Source organism: Aspergillus karnatakaensis, assembly GCF_047715665.1.
Source record: "Aspergillus karnatakaensis strain CBS 102800 unplaced genomic scaffold BJY04scaffold_27, whole genome shotgun sequence".
Lineage (NCBI taxonomy): Eukaryota > Fungi > Ascomycota > Eurotiomycetes > Eurotiales > Aspergillaceae > Aspergillus > Aspergillus karnatakaensis.
In genome coordinates, this window is record NW_027395739.1 from 23101 (window position 1) to 37526 (window position 14426).

At 51.5% G+C, this 14426-nt stretch overlaps 3 protein-coding genes across 3 annotated transcripts; all 3 read right to left on the minus strand.

Annotated features, from left to right (window-relative positions):
* Positions 1-1312: 1312 nt before the first annotated feature.
* On the minus strand, positions 1313-5767 carry BJY04DRAFT_207802 (putative TMEM1 family protein; the record flags this gene model as incomplete). The annotated part of the gene is made up of 4 exons (XM_073713902.1): positions 1313-1957; positions 2005-3081; positions 3129-5659; positions 5728-5767. The coding sequence occupies 4 exons, from the start codon at positions 5765-5767 to the stop codon at positions 1313-1315; spliced, it is 4293 nt and encodes a 1430-aa protein (XP_073570665.1).
* A 269-nt stretch (positions 5768-6036) lies between these two features.
* Positions 6037-11374, minus strand: BJY04DRAFT_228054 (putative membrane-tethered transcription factor (SPT23)). The gene is made up of 4 exons (XM_073718754.1): positions 10012-11374; positions 9077-9963; positions 6542-9014; positions 6037-6488 (listed from the first exon to the last, which is right to left on the minus strand). The coding sequence occupies exons 1-4, from the start codon at positions 10708-10710 to the stop codon at positions 6357-6359; spliced, it is 4191 nt and encodes a 1396-aa protein (XP_073570666.1). The 5' UTR covers positions 10711-11374; the 3' UTR covers positions 6037-6356.
* Positions 11375-11686: 312 nt separating this feature from the next.
* BJY04DRAFT_190178 (uncharacterized protein) lies at positions 11687-14331 on the minus strand. Its single transcript, XM_073711475.1, has 8 exons — positions 14010-14331; positions 13535-13952; positions 13321-13473; positions 13113-13262; positions 12931-13053; positions 12073-12876; positions 11947-11994; positions 11687-11889 (listed from the first exon to the last, which is right to left on the minus strand). The coding sequence occupies exons 1-6, from the start codon at positions 14065-14067 to the stop codon at positions 12339-12341; spliced, it is 1440 nt and encodes a 479-aa protein (XP_073570667.1). The 5' UTR covers positions 14068-14331; the 3' UTR covers positions 11687-11889; positions 11947-11994; positions 12073-12338.
* Between the last annotated feature and the right edge of the window lie 95 nt (positions 14332-14426).

The following is a 14426-nucleotide window of genomic DNA, read 5'->3' on the forward strand; positions in this document are numbered from 1 at the left end:
CTTCTCTACTGCCCCGGTGATTTCCTATTTCCAGAATAGACCCAATCACAGCTCTCCAATTATGAATCCGTTTCAATTGTGCGAAGGTACAGATGCCTCCAGGGCTGCGGTTTAAGATAAAGTTACGGAATCAAGGGACCTGGCAATCCACCCAGTCAAATCTCTTCCTCCCCGACCGACTGCTCGTGCTCTTGTTACTGGCCAACAGCTGCAGAACCCGACTCTATCGCCTGAGCATTAGTTATTTGCTGAGCGCCATTCATTCCTGGCCCATGATTCCAAACAAGCCCCTTACAAGTTAACTACGAGTTGCGACTTGCAACTGTCAACCGCAAGTGGGAAAGCCGAGATCGAGAAAAGCAAAACCCGGGGGTGGACTCGCTGATCGATAGCGACTGTCAGACCGCCTCACTTGGCCCAACCAGCCACAAGCCCGGCAAATCAAGCAAAGAATCATCCACACTCCGGCAAAAATCGAAATTGGTCTCTCAACAGTCTTGGCGTTGATACAGAATTCTAAGTAAGTATGAAATCAAGTTTAGATTCCGAGGTTTCATGTGGTTGGTATCAAGCAAAGGCCGACGGTCGCAGCTCGCAAGACTCTGTCAGGATGGAGAATAGAGAAAAGAGTCCCAGCCAGCCACCTCGCCCTCGCCACAGCTGAGGAACTCCTGCACTGCGCAAAGCTTGATCAAGCAATCATAGCTCGACTTGGGTTCCAATGTTCTTTAGTTGCAGATAATACGCTGTTACTCAGAGTCTCAGACCTTTACGTATCTTAGAAATGAGATTGCCGATCGCACAGAATCACCTTGAAAGTTGATACTCTGAAGTCTGCAGAAGCAAACATGCGAATACTTGCCTCAGGCTGCATGTGATACACACCATGTCCTTCATAGATCGCGACCTTGTGGCCTCAGAACCGACGAGAGAACCGGCTATATCTTCGAATTCTTCTTATATCACACACTCTATCTGTTGCTGACAACTTCATTCTCATGTCAAGAACATCGGGATCTGTATGATGGCGTGACTCTTTCTTGTGAAGCTCCGATGGCATCTGGCGACGTGGTGCTCCAGTTTTGTTGGGGAGCCCGTGATTTCTGTTGAGTGTTCGCGGTTGGGTTTGCTGTGGGGTGGGAAAAAATGCGCAGTCAATTACCGGGCCGTAAGATTCGTAATTTTCAAAGGATCACCCAGTCTGGAAAGTTAGGATCGCGATCCCGGCCTCGGGATCCATGGACTCGATGCGAGTATATCGTCAACATTTTGTAGTCTTTGTTTGTGATATCTAGTCTACAGCATGATGAGCTCATGCTTGAACTCTCCGTTCGGAATCTACCAGCCATGCCCCGCCGTGTCCTCCTCCCGACAGACTGAGACTCACCGTCGTGCTCTGCAGATCTGGCAATACGAGCACTGTCTCGCCGTGATTTCGGTAGTCGACTTCGCAGGCGATCGGCCGACGCTGCAGCCCTGGCGTCCCCGCTACCGCCGCCACCGCAGACGGCGCAACCCCTCCCGCGCTGGTCGACGGCGACTGCACCGGCGGTGGCACAAAGCTCCTAATCTCGAGCCCCGGCAGTAAAAGGTGCCCTGCTTTCTGGGGTAGAAGCATGACTGCGAATGTTTTTGTCTCGCCCTCATCTGCTGTGAAGTTCCCTCGTCGCCGTCCGCCAACCATCCAAAGGTCTGGGTTGGCGTGCAGCTCATAGGAGAATTCTAGCGGGCCGCCTGCGTTCTCCCGCTGGTCGGGAGAACACCATCTTCTGGTGTGGGAAAGTCGCAGCTCAGCTGTTATTGTCTGACCAACTGCGGCGTGTGGCGCTTGCTCTGGGAGGTTGGTTAGCCGTAGCTCGGCCGTGTGGACTACTTGGATCTCAGGTATGTCCACGGGGATAATGATGTGGCGTTGCCGGATTGTTGGTTGCACGGGGAGGGATAGAATCAGATGATTCTGAGTATGGTTAGTACGCAAATTTCGAGATGATGGGAACTCCTTACATCATGCCACTCCCGGAGCCAAGCCCGTAGGTCGTCCATTGGCTCCTTCAACGCGCTCAACAGCCCTTCCCAACGAACAGCTGCGTATGGCAAGGTTTCGGCCTCGCGGACTAGCCCGATGACCTCCATGTCTGGGGTTGATAGCTGTGTTCGAAAGGCATCGATAAGGTGTGGCGTGAGCAAGGTCGTGTACTGCGCGAATTCACTGTGGGAAATGCTTTCTCTGAATGTCTTCTCTACCATATCAAAGCACTCGTCATCCACGCAGGTGAAGTCGACTGTCAGTCGTAGAGATCGTCGTGATCCCGGAGAAGTTACACTTTCTTCCCGTGGTTGGATCTTATATAGTAGTGATGCAGGCTGTTTGGGGAAGACTCTCATAGCGACACTGTCGCCAACGTTCGACTGGACCTGATACACATCCGAGCTCGGAATGCTGCATCTCGAGAGCCACAGTGGAATCATAGTCGCTGGGCTTATAGTGAATCGTGAGAACAATACGCGCTGTTTGAAGACATCCTGCACATTGACGCTGATTGGCAAAGCAGTGGCAACGTCATGCGCAGATGAGTAAGAGAACCGTCCTTGTTCGGTATCGTATGTGATTTCTGCCCTGGCAGAGAGCGTTGCGGGATGCTCCTCGACTGTATATGGGATCCTAAACCGAACAATCGAGTTCGGTCCTAAGCGGCTGAAGTCGATATTGCCCGTTTCACTGTTTGCTTTCAGCTCAATGTCCCCCTCGACCACTTCCACCTCTGCGATTCTTAGTCGGAGACCAGCGGTTGCGGGTCGTACTCGGAGAACGCCGGTCTTGATGTCGTTCCATCCACTGTTGAGTTCTAGCTCAAGCGTGCGCGTAGCCTCCAGATTCACAAGATGAGGTGACACAATCTTGGCCTGTAATCCTTCCGGCGGCGGGTAGCACAGAATGTATGGTCGGGTATCTTCTCCCTCATCAACAGATTCCCTGAATCCCAAGGGTAGGGCGAGATTCCTTCCGCCACTCATTGAAAACAAGAGGTTACCTGCCCGCATCTCGATATGGTCCACAAAGTACTTTCCTTGCAAAGTTGTCTGTGCACGTTAGTGAGGTACGATAGAAGGCTTAGATAGTTACATACTGATGAATCGACTAAAATCCTCGTTGAAGAGGATTTTATGGTGACCTTGCTTGATGCCTCGATCCAATGTTCGCTACTCTGCACATTGTTATTAGCACTGACGAGCCGAACCTTGATTGAGTCCATGTCAATTCGCTTGCCTAGAAGGAAGCGTAGGTATAGCTGTAATTGAAAGCCGTCTCTATTACTGTAATGAAGGATGACCGGCTTGACATTTAGATCTCCGAAGAAGTCTGTCAACGGAGCTGAAATATCTTTCTGAAGCGCACCAGATGCCCGGAAGAGCTCCTCCACATACTCCGATACCAGAGTTTCTTCTGCAAAAATGACAGACGCATCTAGCGTCTTTTGTCGGCTGGACAATTGAGCCTGCGTATGCGCAGCATATTTCGCCAGTAGACGGACTATCATCCGCACATACTCCTCAGTTCGATCGAGCTCCTTCAGGCAGCGCGCATACATCTCTAACATGATGCCCTCCAAAACAGTCCATCGCTTGTTCCCATAAAATGGTGCAATTTGATGAAAATACGAAGCAGCTGCGCCGTAGTCGCTCTGTCGGAAGCGCAAGATGGCCATATCCGCCAAGGCCGCATGTGTTGAGTTCGTGCGATTAGCAGCGATATGATGGCGGTACATCCTATCTGTAAGCTCCTCAAAGTGGCCACGGAACGTCTTTTTGGACCTCAGAGCTGTCTTCAGCCCGTATAGGTCGATGCCACTGAGAGAGTTGATAGGTTGAGTGTTCTGTGTTGGCTCTGAATCCTCTTCATCGAGGGAAACTTCGGTCAAGTTGCCAGACTTAGGACCCTTATCGTCGAAGAGTAGATCAAGATCGGTCCATGTCTCTTTCCATCCGCATCGACCAGCAATCTCTTCTAGGAGCTTGCGGGCCATGAGTAGCAGCTCACCTCTTTCGGAGGCCAGTTGCTCCGAGCCTGTCTTCTGCGTGAGCTTTGGCCCTTCGGATCCAGTTGGGGTATGCACAGAGGAGAGACTATCGTGAGAAACTATTTCGCCTTTCACTGCGCGGGATTGGCGAATAGGCATAATCAGCGAACTTGTTCGCTTCGGGACATCTTTCTGTCTGTTGTCCCCTGCGTCCACTGCGTTGAGAGAAGATTCAGGAAGAGTAAGCGCTGGAGTGAAAGTCTGGACTAAGATTTGAGATGCAGAGGCATATGCCCACGACGAAACCAGGTTGCTTAGGATTTCCGGTTTAGCAGGGTGGTCCACTTCTTTTAGACCGATTTCTAGATCGGATCGGAGTGTCCGCGCAGCAAGACTGATGAACTCAGTTGCTCTCTCACAGATCTCGGCTAGGAGAATCAGGTCTTCAGGCTTTTTGTTCCCTTTCCTAGACTTTTGATTTGCATCGGAGTCCTCGCTGACAAGTGACGGCGCCCGTGATGCCCGGAGGAGAAGAGTTAACTGCCGAGAAAAGATATAAGTGCGGAAATCAAATATGGAGATGTTGCTAGATAGGATCATCTCTCTATAAGGCTTCTTGGCCGGATCGATTGGAAAGTCCGCCGGGTCAATCTCAGGAATGGCAACCACGTTCTCATCGTCATCGTCCGGCCTTTTGGCGTCCACTCTGGCATCTAGTGCGGCTTTCGCGCGTTCCTGCCAGTCTCTACTGTACGTTAGAAACGCGCTGCCGTGCTGCTCACCTGTCCCTTCAAGTTGCTCATTAATGGCGGTATCCAACCCAACAGCCAACTCATCGTATCCAAGCAGCGCATCCTCAAACAATCCAACATTCTCAAATCCCCGAGCAAGGCCCTCTTTGAGTATGAAGAAAGTGCAGAAATTCCACCCTGGTAGGCTGCGCTGGGAATCCTTCTCTTTGATATCATCCTCGTACTGCGCAACACGGAGGTCAAAAGACGCTAGAATCCCATTCTTCATCTTCTCCACAAAGTCTTCAATCTGATCAGCCAGCTCCGGTGGCTTCTGCGTGGTCCCCACCTTAGGCAGGCGCAACTGAGCCACCCGATCCGTCGCCGACTTCGAAGAACCATTGAAATCGGCCTTCACCTTCTCCAGCACAGTCGTGGTCGTGCGACCCCATTTCGAGGTCGGCGCCGCCTTCTCCGGCCCCTCTCCTTCTTGGACGACATGCAGGATAAGCCACTCGAAGGCATCGTGCTTTTCCTGGCTCGTAGCAGCAACAGATGTACTAGTCGTTGAGGCCGAGCCGTGCGTTTTGATCCACTCCCGCAATGCCTTTCTCGCCGTGCTCTTGTACGTCTCGTTGTCGTCGCAGCGGAGGATGTAGATCTTTAGGTAAGGTGTCTGGCGTAGACCAGGGATTTGATGGCGTCGGTGCGTTACCGAGCCCCTTCGCGTATCGCTAGACGCCTCCCGCTCGATTGTCTCATTGTTGGCTGGTGCGAACCCGATGCGGAGCGACTCAATTGAGCGAACGGGACGGGTGGGAGACTTCCAGTGCAGGTTTCTTAGAGGTAGTTTATCAGCGATAACTGGTTGAACGGAAGAAAACAGCCCTAAGGGATCGGTATATTCGACTGAGCAGACACAATAAATCAATAAGTGAGCTGATGTGTGCCGCTTGAGTTTCGGGAAGGAGGAATACCGGTGACACTGCTCGAAGCGGCTTGGGGTAGAGAGTCCATAATTCCCGCGCACGACTTAGAGGGGGGGGGCTCGCCCTTAAAGCATTCCGAGTCAGCTTTGATTATTGCCTAGTCCTAGTTGCAGGTGTAGGGAGCAAACGTGAAGATAGTGTAGAGGAGAGACCTGCGGAGGACGTTGATCATTGTTGTCCCCGTGGCCGGTGGATGACCGCCTCCTCCGCGTGGAGCTCTTGGCAAATCTAGTGGCTGGCCATCTAGGTAAAAACTTATCGAAATTTTACATATATAAATAGATACAATAAAATCTATGCGGTTTCTAAGGCTATCGTGCGACATATATACACAGGCCAGTGTGCCAATCGCACAGCGTTCGTTGAACACTGGTCCAAGTTCTGGCTGAAAGAAAGGAAAAGAGAGACATGGGAATACCAGCAACAACATCTTTAGGATGAGTTTGTGATGTGAAAATGTAAACAATGTTGAGTTACTCTCATATCCCATCATTATAAGCAAGAGAATATCCGGAGGGAGGAAGAAAATGATAACCCCAGTGAGTTGCCACCCACACACGATTAACGCCCCAGCTGAAAAACATCAAGTAAACAAACATTAGGAGAAGACAAAGAGTCTAAGTGCCGATATCCAACCCGCGCTGCGTATAGGGGGTCCTCACGAAGTTGTAGGCATCTGCCAAGCCCTGGGAAATACCAGGGATATAGCTTCGAGCCCAGGCAAAAATCACTAGGATGAGGAGAGGGATCTGCGTCATGTTAGTAACGAGCATGCTAATTTGATAACATTAGGCTGACTTACCCAGAAGAAGTACAGGTTCCTGTCACTAGCTAGCCCCTTCATTCGTCGGGCTTGCTGTGCCCTGAGATGCTTCTGCTGCTCCCGAGAAATGACGTTTCGTCCAATTCGAATGTCTTTGATTTCTTCATTCTCCATTTCATCCACCTCCCGTGACGGACTGGCCTGAGTTTCAAAGTGCTGATCTAATGCCGCTTCAGCAGCAGCTCGAAGGACGCTAGACTTCTTTGCAAGCGCTGCTTCTTCCCCGTTTTCGCCCTCCTTGTGCGGATATAGCTCTTCGTAGGAAGGAAGCTCGGTAGCGCCAGGAGAGGTGTTGCCTGTCAGCATATCCCACCAGCCTTCCTTGTTCCCGCGCGAGGAAGCTGGTCGATGCGGAACTAGGTTTGTGATGCGGCGCATCATGGGGTTCCCTTGATATCCAGGCAAAGCCGGCATTGGTGGCAGGGCTGGAAGATTAGGTAGGTTGGGAAAAGCATTTGCCACGCTCTGCTGGAATTGATTGATCTGTGCTTGAAGTTGGTTCCGCCAGGCCACAAGGGCGGCAGGCGGGGAGAAGGGACGTGCACCTCCTGCTGCAGCAATCGGCTCTGGTGTTTGCAGTGGCGTGGTGGCGTCGTGGTGCACGCTCGATCGGCGAGAAGGAGAGAGCATAAGCTCGTCATCGTCATCGTCTGTCTCTTCTGAGTCATCAACAGCGTGGTCAAAGGATCCAGACGCAGAGGATGACTCCCAGAGTGAGTGCAAAGATGCGGAACTGCTGTGTCTGCGTCGCGAAGTCAGGGAACCGACGCTGCGCGAACGGTAGTGGCGCGCAGGAATCAGAGCTGCTTGATGAGCAGCCAAATTGGTAGCAAGATCGGCCGGAGTGAAGCCCCTAATGCTTCGGATGTTGGGGCTTGATCCTGTGAGCCGGAGTCTATGGACGATATGTGCGTGGCCGTTCAGGGCTGCGAGATGCATTGGCGTATTTCCAGTATTGTCCTGCACATCTGGGGTTGCACCTCGAGCAAGGAGCCCAGCAACAAATCGAGTAAGACCCAGTGAGGATGCAAAGTGAAGCAAAGTCTGACCGGTGGCATTGCGGCTGTTATACCTCGGCGGACGAGGGCTATCATCCAGGTCAATAAACTCAAGGTACGTGAGCATTTTGGAGTCCATGTCACCGAGTTTTCCTTGAGTTTCTAGGCCAGGAACTTGACGCTGATGCCCACCGGATGAGCCCTGGAAGTCCTTTTGGAGATTAAAAGCGCCCTTATAATCGCTACCCATAATCTGCTGAGCAGTGTGAAACGCATCGGCCTGGTTTCCTAGTTTGTGTCCGAGAATTCCGAGCGCCAGGCGGTACATTTGTAGTTCCCGATCATCTACATACCGGAAATATTGTTGCTGCTTAGGTAGCATCGGTTGAGGCTGTTGTTGCAGCTGATTGAAGCTAGGATGCTCGTGTTTAAAGAGCACAACCACCTGTCCGGGTTGAAGTGCTGGCGGGGTAAGACAGTTGAGACATTTGTCGCCCCAGAACGTAGTTGTTGTTGCGAGAGTATCCCCAAACACCACTTCCATGCCAGGGTAGAAGCCGCTACCTAGAAGTGTAACCTCTGTCCCTCCAGTAACGGAGCCCTCTGCGGGGACCAACTTATGGATTACCGTAGGCAGTCGATTGCCAGCGTTGGTCAGACCGGGCCATATGGGTGTGGCTGATTGTGGGCCTAGAGAGAGATTCAGGCTTTGTTCTTGGAAGCTGTTCCTGCCGGATCCGCCTGGAGTTCCAGGACGGCTAGGTTGGGCCGAGTTTGGTGCGGACATCAACTGTTGTTGGATAAAGTTATCCAAATTCTGCTGCTGCAGGTTGTTGAAAAATGGGTTATTTTCTCCGCTAGTGGGGGTCGGCGGGCCATTGCTGAACTGGTTGGACATGGCGACGGGCGTCACAAATGGTCTTTCGCTCGGTGACGCAAATCCACGGGCAACAGGGAACTGAGGTTCGTTGCTAGTAGCTCTCACTGAAGCCTGGCCATTCTCCATTTTGGTCATAGTGAGCTCTGAGGGGAGTCTGCCAGAGCCGCTGTGTTTCCGTCGTTTGCTCGTGGGTCCTTGGAAGTCGTTAGGAGAAGCTTGCCGTGACAGACCACGGGATGGTTGAGGATTCGACGACATCCCAGCATTTGCCGATGAGATGAACGCGGCTTGCCCGGGCTGGTTTTGCGAATTAAGCCTCTGCTGTAAACCTTGGATATCTGTGGCCGATGGTGATTGTCGAGCAGAAGCGGTTGACTTTCCGGCATCGAAGCTCGGGCCGGAAGGGAACACACCAACACCAGGCAGAGCTGTTCCGTCAGGCAGAGAAGGGGTAGGTCCCGGGGCAGGCGGTGCCGAAGGCGCGTGGGTCTTGTGGTCGTCCGTGATCATGATGGAGTTTGTTATCGCTTGAGCAATAACATTGTCCTTGTAGTCCTTCAAGGTAAAAATAACCCTAAAATGGATCGTTAGCTTTCTCTCCTACATTAGTTGGGTTCTGGTGATTGGCAAACTTACTGGAACCCGACTTTCTCATTCTGGTGCCTGCAGTAGCATGCTATTCGCATTGGTAGCTCGACCTGCAGACCAGGAAGCGCAGGCGGCGAGTTCTCGTTGGTAATGGCAGATTTCGATGGTTCAACCCAATCTTTGATTTCATTGGTGTTGAAAACGATCACCCGCTTGTCTTCATGTTTCTGAAAAAGCTCATCCTCTTCTGGTTTCCTTTGCTTCTTTCGAAAAGCCCGCTTCCGCTCTCTTTGGATGCAACCAGAGCAGATCTTCACCTCTCCACCATCCAAAGGCTTTTCGTCCTCAAGCACTTCACCGTTGGGGTGGGGTGACGAACTAGATGAGCGATATTTTGTGTCGCCTCTTGCTGTTGCGAATGCTTTCCGCATCTTCTCTTTATCCTGCATAGCACTCGTACAGAACAGGCTTGTGTACAGCTCAAGGGTGTCCGCTGAGCGTTCCGTGGCTGCTGAAGCGAGGAACTTTGGTTTCGAAATTGTGTGACTCGGCAGCCGGACCTTTTTTACTCCAGAGGGTAACGGAAACAGCGTTAATATGATCGGAATCTGCGTTTCAACACGCGATTTGAGAGAAGTCGGATGAACGGTCAAGACGGGGCGTTGGTTTGGGTCTGGCTTGATCTTTTGTTGCGGGGACGAAGGTACGAAGCCGAAGCCGAATGGAAGTCCGTTTGGTAGATTGATACCTGGAGTCAGCGGAGAACCACCATTCATGTTTATGCCACCAAAACTCTCTTCCAAGCACGAAGAAGGCGATTGTTCACCCCAAGGACTTAGAGGTGATTTCATCTGCGGCATCCTTGAAGGCTGAAAAGGGTTCGGGGTATCCTTCGGATTGTGGGAGTAAAACGGGGCTGCTGTTTGCGAAATGCGCTATGGCACGATTAGCGGTTGGAATCAATCTGAAGGAACACATCTTACCGGTGAAGAAGACTTCCGTTTAACGGAGCCAGGCGTGCCTCGTAAACGTGACCTGGAACCCTTCTGAACTCGTGGATGGGGGGTGGAGCTAATCTTGAGAGGACTCGGGCTGCTGGCAGCACTTTCAAAATCAAAAGCAGCGTCCATGGCTTTGTTACTAGACTCGAGGTCGGTTTCCGCGGTATATGGGCCCTCAAGATTCGGTAATGATGCGTCAAAGCCGAAAAGCGATTCGTCCTTCACGTCATAATCCGGATTTACCCAGTCGTCAGATGTATAACCAAACGGCATTACCGTGTGCTCGCTATGGACCGCGGAGGTGGAGGAAGCGACGGAGGGGTTTCGCAGATGGTTTCGGGGCGATTCTGAACTCGAGCTCGGACTCGAGTCCTCGGGCGATTCGGCTGGCGAATCTGATGTGAAAACTTGCGGTTGTCGCAGGGCGTCTTGATCTTGATACGACCGCTTCAGCGATAACTCTGATGGCGAAAGGCACGGTGGGTTCGATTCTGCAATTGTGCGGGAGGAAGTGGCACGAGAGAAGAGATCATCAAAGTCCTGTCCAGCATTTTCAGACGATAACTGCAGCCTCGCGGTGTCTATAAAGTCCATGTCGGTGTCCTGGTAAGGGTTACCCATGTCGTCGTCCACGACGATTGGGTCTAGAGCGGGAAATGTAGGAGACGAGGCCTGTCCCATGCTTGAGATGGGGGCGATAAAAAGGACCGAGGGGAGAAGCCCAGCAGATCTCCCTGAAAAGCCGTTTCACCAACCCCCCGCGCACAATTCGCGTTATTAACCTCCGACCGAAATCCTATGCACGTTTGGTTGTCGAAGATGGAAAAAGGAACGAGCCGGGCAAACGATGAGATTGGCCAGGAGACGGGGCTCCACGGGCGCACAGGGTTGACTGAAGGCTAGCGGTGGACGTCGCTCGAGAACATGGGATAGATGAGCCGAAGATCGATGATTGATAAATTGAAGGAGCGAGAGAAAAGGTGCTCCGTAAGACGGAGTGATCGTATTTCGGAATGATCTGGGGAAGTGAGGGCGGCGTTTGTTGGGAGAGAGGGCGAGAGGGGAGTCAGTCAGCGGTCGGCGTAGCAGTAACGGCGGAGACAGCGGGATGTGGAAAAGGAGTGCAGATTATTATTGATTGATTGACTAGGGCGGCAAAACACCAAAAGAACCAAAATTCCTAGGCGCAGATTCTGCTACATTACTGAGAATGATAACTAACTACAGTCCGTTGTCTGCTCGCTTCTTTTTTGAGGTGGTATCAATGGAATGACTTGGTCAATTAAGGCCACCTCAACACCAAGCGCAACTCTAACATCGATCCATTATTAAGCATATTATTATTATTATTGCCGGAATAATCTGATTACGATGATGGGCTCAATTACTGGTTGTGATGGTGGAAATAAGTACCTGCTTAGCTCATTATCGCGGTGTGAGAGGGCGCTAAACTACACTGGGACCAATCCAGCCACAACCTCCTCCCAGCCTAGTGCTCCCTGGAGAGTTAACTAGTTACTAGTTAGGTACTACTGACCTCAACGAAGGCTAGGTTACTACATTCTGGTTGGTTCTCTCAACAACATCCAGCCCTACCAGCTCCAGCTTCATCTGACAACTACCCTAGATATGGCATGTGCTCCTAGGTAAACAATCTGCATTATTCTACTTCATGCTATTCGCTGGCTATCAAATACCGGTCTAGTCCCCCCGCTTTCCCCTGATTCCCGCTGATCCGGGTCTTCTACGTACATACTTCAACTTTGGTTGAATTCAACCTCAGTCTCACCTTCAAGATGAGGGCCGAGGCACCCAGCACACATACTACTACATTTCTAGACTATCGAGCTACTATGAAGGCTTGTCCACTTGCCACAGAGAGTGTATAAGCTCAGCAGATTTTTAACCCCTTCTAGCTGTGACTAATTACTCCTTCGGGTCAATTGTCGAGAAGCTCAGATCTAAGTAAGAAACCTGCCCAAGCTCCAGGCTTGGTATATACATCCTCTCTTCAAATAAAATAGGATGGTAACATATGTAAAGAAGGAACAACCAGCGGGTGACCTCGGGAGTCCATCGCACCTTCCTCATCAAGAAGCCGTGCCGTTTGGGAAGGCACGTTTATGGGCGGGAAGGCACAACCAATACTTCATTTCATCGCTCCTGCTTACTCTGAAGCGGCCGGTCCTTCCTCGCCTGGAGCCGCCGACACTAACTACTCCATTCATCGAACAGGTAGACGTTATTCATCATCCTTAAAGAGATGTACAATCGTTATAGAACACTATGACCTCCTAGACATCAAGCACCTACTTCCGCATCTCTTCGTAAAACGGAGGCTGCTCGCCAGAATACGGAGGCGGAGGCTCGTCCCTCCCACCCGCATACTCATCATCTCCTCCCCGCCGCGGTCTCACTACAGCAGATCTGAAAACCGGAACAACAGGAGCAGGAGTGGCGGCGGCCGCCGCCGCCGCCCGTTCCTTCTGCCTCTGTGTGATCCGCCAGAGGAAAATCCCGACAAGAATGATGCTTCCTACTACAGTGCAGACTGAAATGACAGCAGCCCGCTCGGCAGTAGTTAGGGCTGGCTCTGGCCGCGGGGTTGGTGTTGGCGTTGGAGTGGGCGTCCAAGGAGTAGGTGTCGGGGTGTAGCTTGGTCCATAGTAATCAAGATAGTCTTGTGTTTTGTCTGGTGACCAATTCGCGTTGCTGCTAGAGCAGAAGACTGGATTAGTGACATCGTGGAGGCCTTTATAGACGTCGATAAGCGATGCCGCGCACTGTGCCAGTTCGGTTGAGTCGATGTTTAGAGACTTTGCTTCGGAAAGTCCCACGAAGTTGAGGCTTTGCGTTATTAGTATTTGAGCATACAAGGGGATGCGTCGGTAGGTCACTTACACTACAAGCCGGCCCGATAAAGTTATGTCTCCCGCATTTAGCATACCTGAATATATCTCCACTGGGGAGTAGGCCCTTATTATAATCGTGGAGTCGGCTGCTTGAGGATTGCCAAGATTTATGCTACAGATAACATAGGTTAGCCATTGTGCTGATGGAGCCTGACAAGCGAAGCAATGTACCTCGAAACATGGCCGTCAATCAGAAGTTCACCGTGTAGTTCCTTAAGTCGTGGCAGGTTGACAGCTGCTAGGTTGGTGTAATTGGCATGTATCTCCATTCCTCGCGGTTCCGCCGTCCCTGCACCGAGAATCTCGAGGTTGGTTACGAGTCTGTGGTAGCCACTGTGAGTATAGGGACTGCTTGTAACGGGCGTTCAGGTCGACCAACCTGCTAACAAACCCTTTGACACTCACCCACTGCGCTCTGACCAGAGAAGGAAGATATATCTCGACTGGGGTGGATCTATAATCAACAGTCCACGTCGGGTCAGTAACGATAGTCAATCCGACATCAATAGTCTCCAGTGAGGGCAGCGATATACTAGAGTGACAAGTTAGCTGACTTGCTCAATCCCAAAATGTGGTGTGGCAGGCTCTCATACTTGGTCCAAGCCCCAGCCATTGCAATCGCAGCAGCAGACTCCAAAGCCCCAAGATCAAACACATTATCCTCAAAGGCTTGCATGAAATACAACGATTCGACGCGCTCGAGCCGTGGTAGCAGCAATTTCCTCATTCCCCATGTCTTAGGTAGGCGGACGCTATCAATGTACAACAGATCAGGCATTTCAATCGCCTCAAGGTCAAGCGAGTCCTCGTTGTCTTCCATGACGATTGAACCGGTGAAGTTGGTGACGCCATTCAGGATGAAAGAGCCTTTGTAGGCACTGCCGATTCGCAGCCTTCCACTTATAGAAGTACATCCATCAAACTCACCGAGCTGGCTGGGACTCGTCACTGTGTACTGTTCGTCCTCCTCGGGGAGGACGTCGTTCACATGGCAGTCTCGGGCCAGTGTACCTAACAAGAGACTATTAGCGACAGGATCGCAGAACACTTGTGTGCAGACGCTCTCACCAACTGGCAGAGTTGTGGCCACTAGGGCTCCGAGAATTATAGACTTGAGGGAGATCATGGCGGTTGGTTCACTGCATGTAGCAAGAATGCTGCTCCAAGCATGCCGTGAGTGGTGGGGGTATAGAGGAATGTTATATCAACCATTTCCACAGCCATTCAGATGTATATTAATGTTGTCTTGGCTGCTCGCAGTCGGGCACCGCAGCAAGTGGGCTGGGGCTCAAGGGCAACCTCCCGTTTTGCCCGAGCGCAGGCTAGGCGCTCACCATCTCGCCCCTCGTTGGATCTCCACAAATCCATGCTAGAAACAAGGCCTATAAACGTACCAGAAAGTATCTTGGCGATGATACACCTCTCCGTGTTGTTTAGGACCTAGAGGATGAGGTCATGTGTTGGTACTTACTTGCAGTGCCGAGT

Bases quoted from the DNA above. Each gene is read 5' to 3' on its own strand.
- BJY04DRAFT_228054 (XM_073718754.1), bottom strand. From the start codon at position 10,710: ATGGGACAGGCCTCGTCTCCTACATTTCCCGCTCTAGACCCAATCGTC. The intron at 9,015-9,076 runs GTAAGTTTGCCA...GATCCATTTTAG, and splicing joins AATGAGAAAGTCGGGTTCCA to GGTTATTTTTACCTTGAAGG. The intron at 6,489-6,541 runs GTAAGTCAGCCT...AACATGACGCAG, and splicing joins GGAACCTGTACTTCTTCTGG to ATCCCTCTCCTCATCCTAGT.
- BJY04DRAFT_190178 (XM_073711475.1), bottom strand. From the start codon at position 14,067: ATGATCTCCCTCAAGTCTATAATTCTCGGAGCCCTAGTGGCCACAACT. The intron at 13,474-13,534 runs GTATGAGAGCCT...TTGTCACTCTAG, and splicing joins ATGGCTGGGGCTTGGACCAA to TATATCGCTGCCCTCACTGG. The intron at 13,054-13,112 runs GTACATTGCTTC...TGTTATCTGTAG, and splicing joins ATTGACGGCCATGTTTCGAG to CATAAATCTTGGCAATCCTC.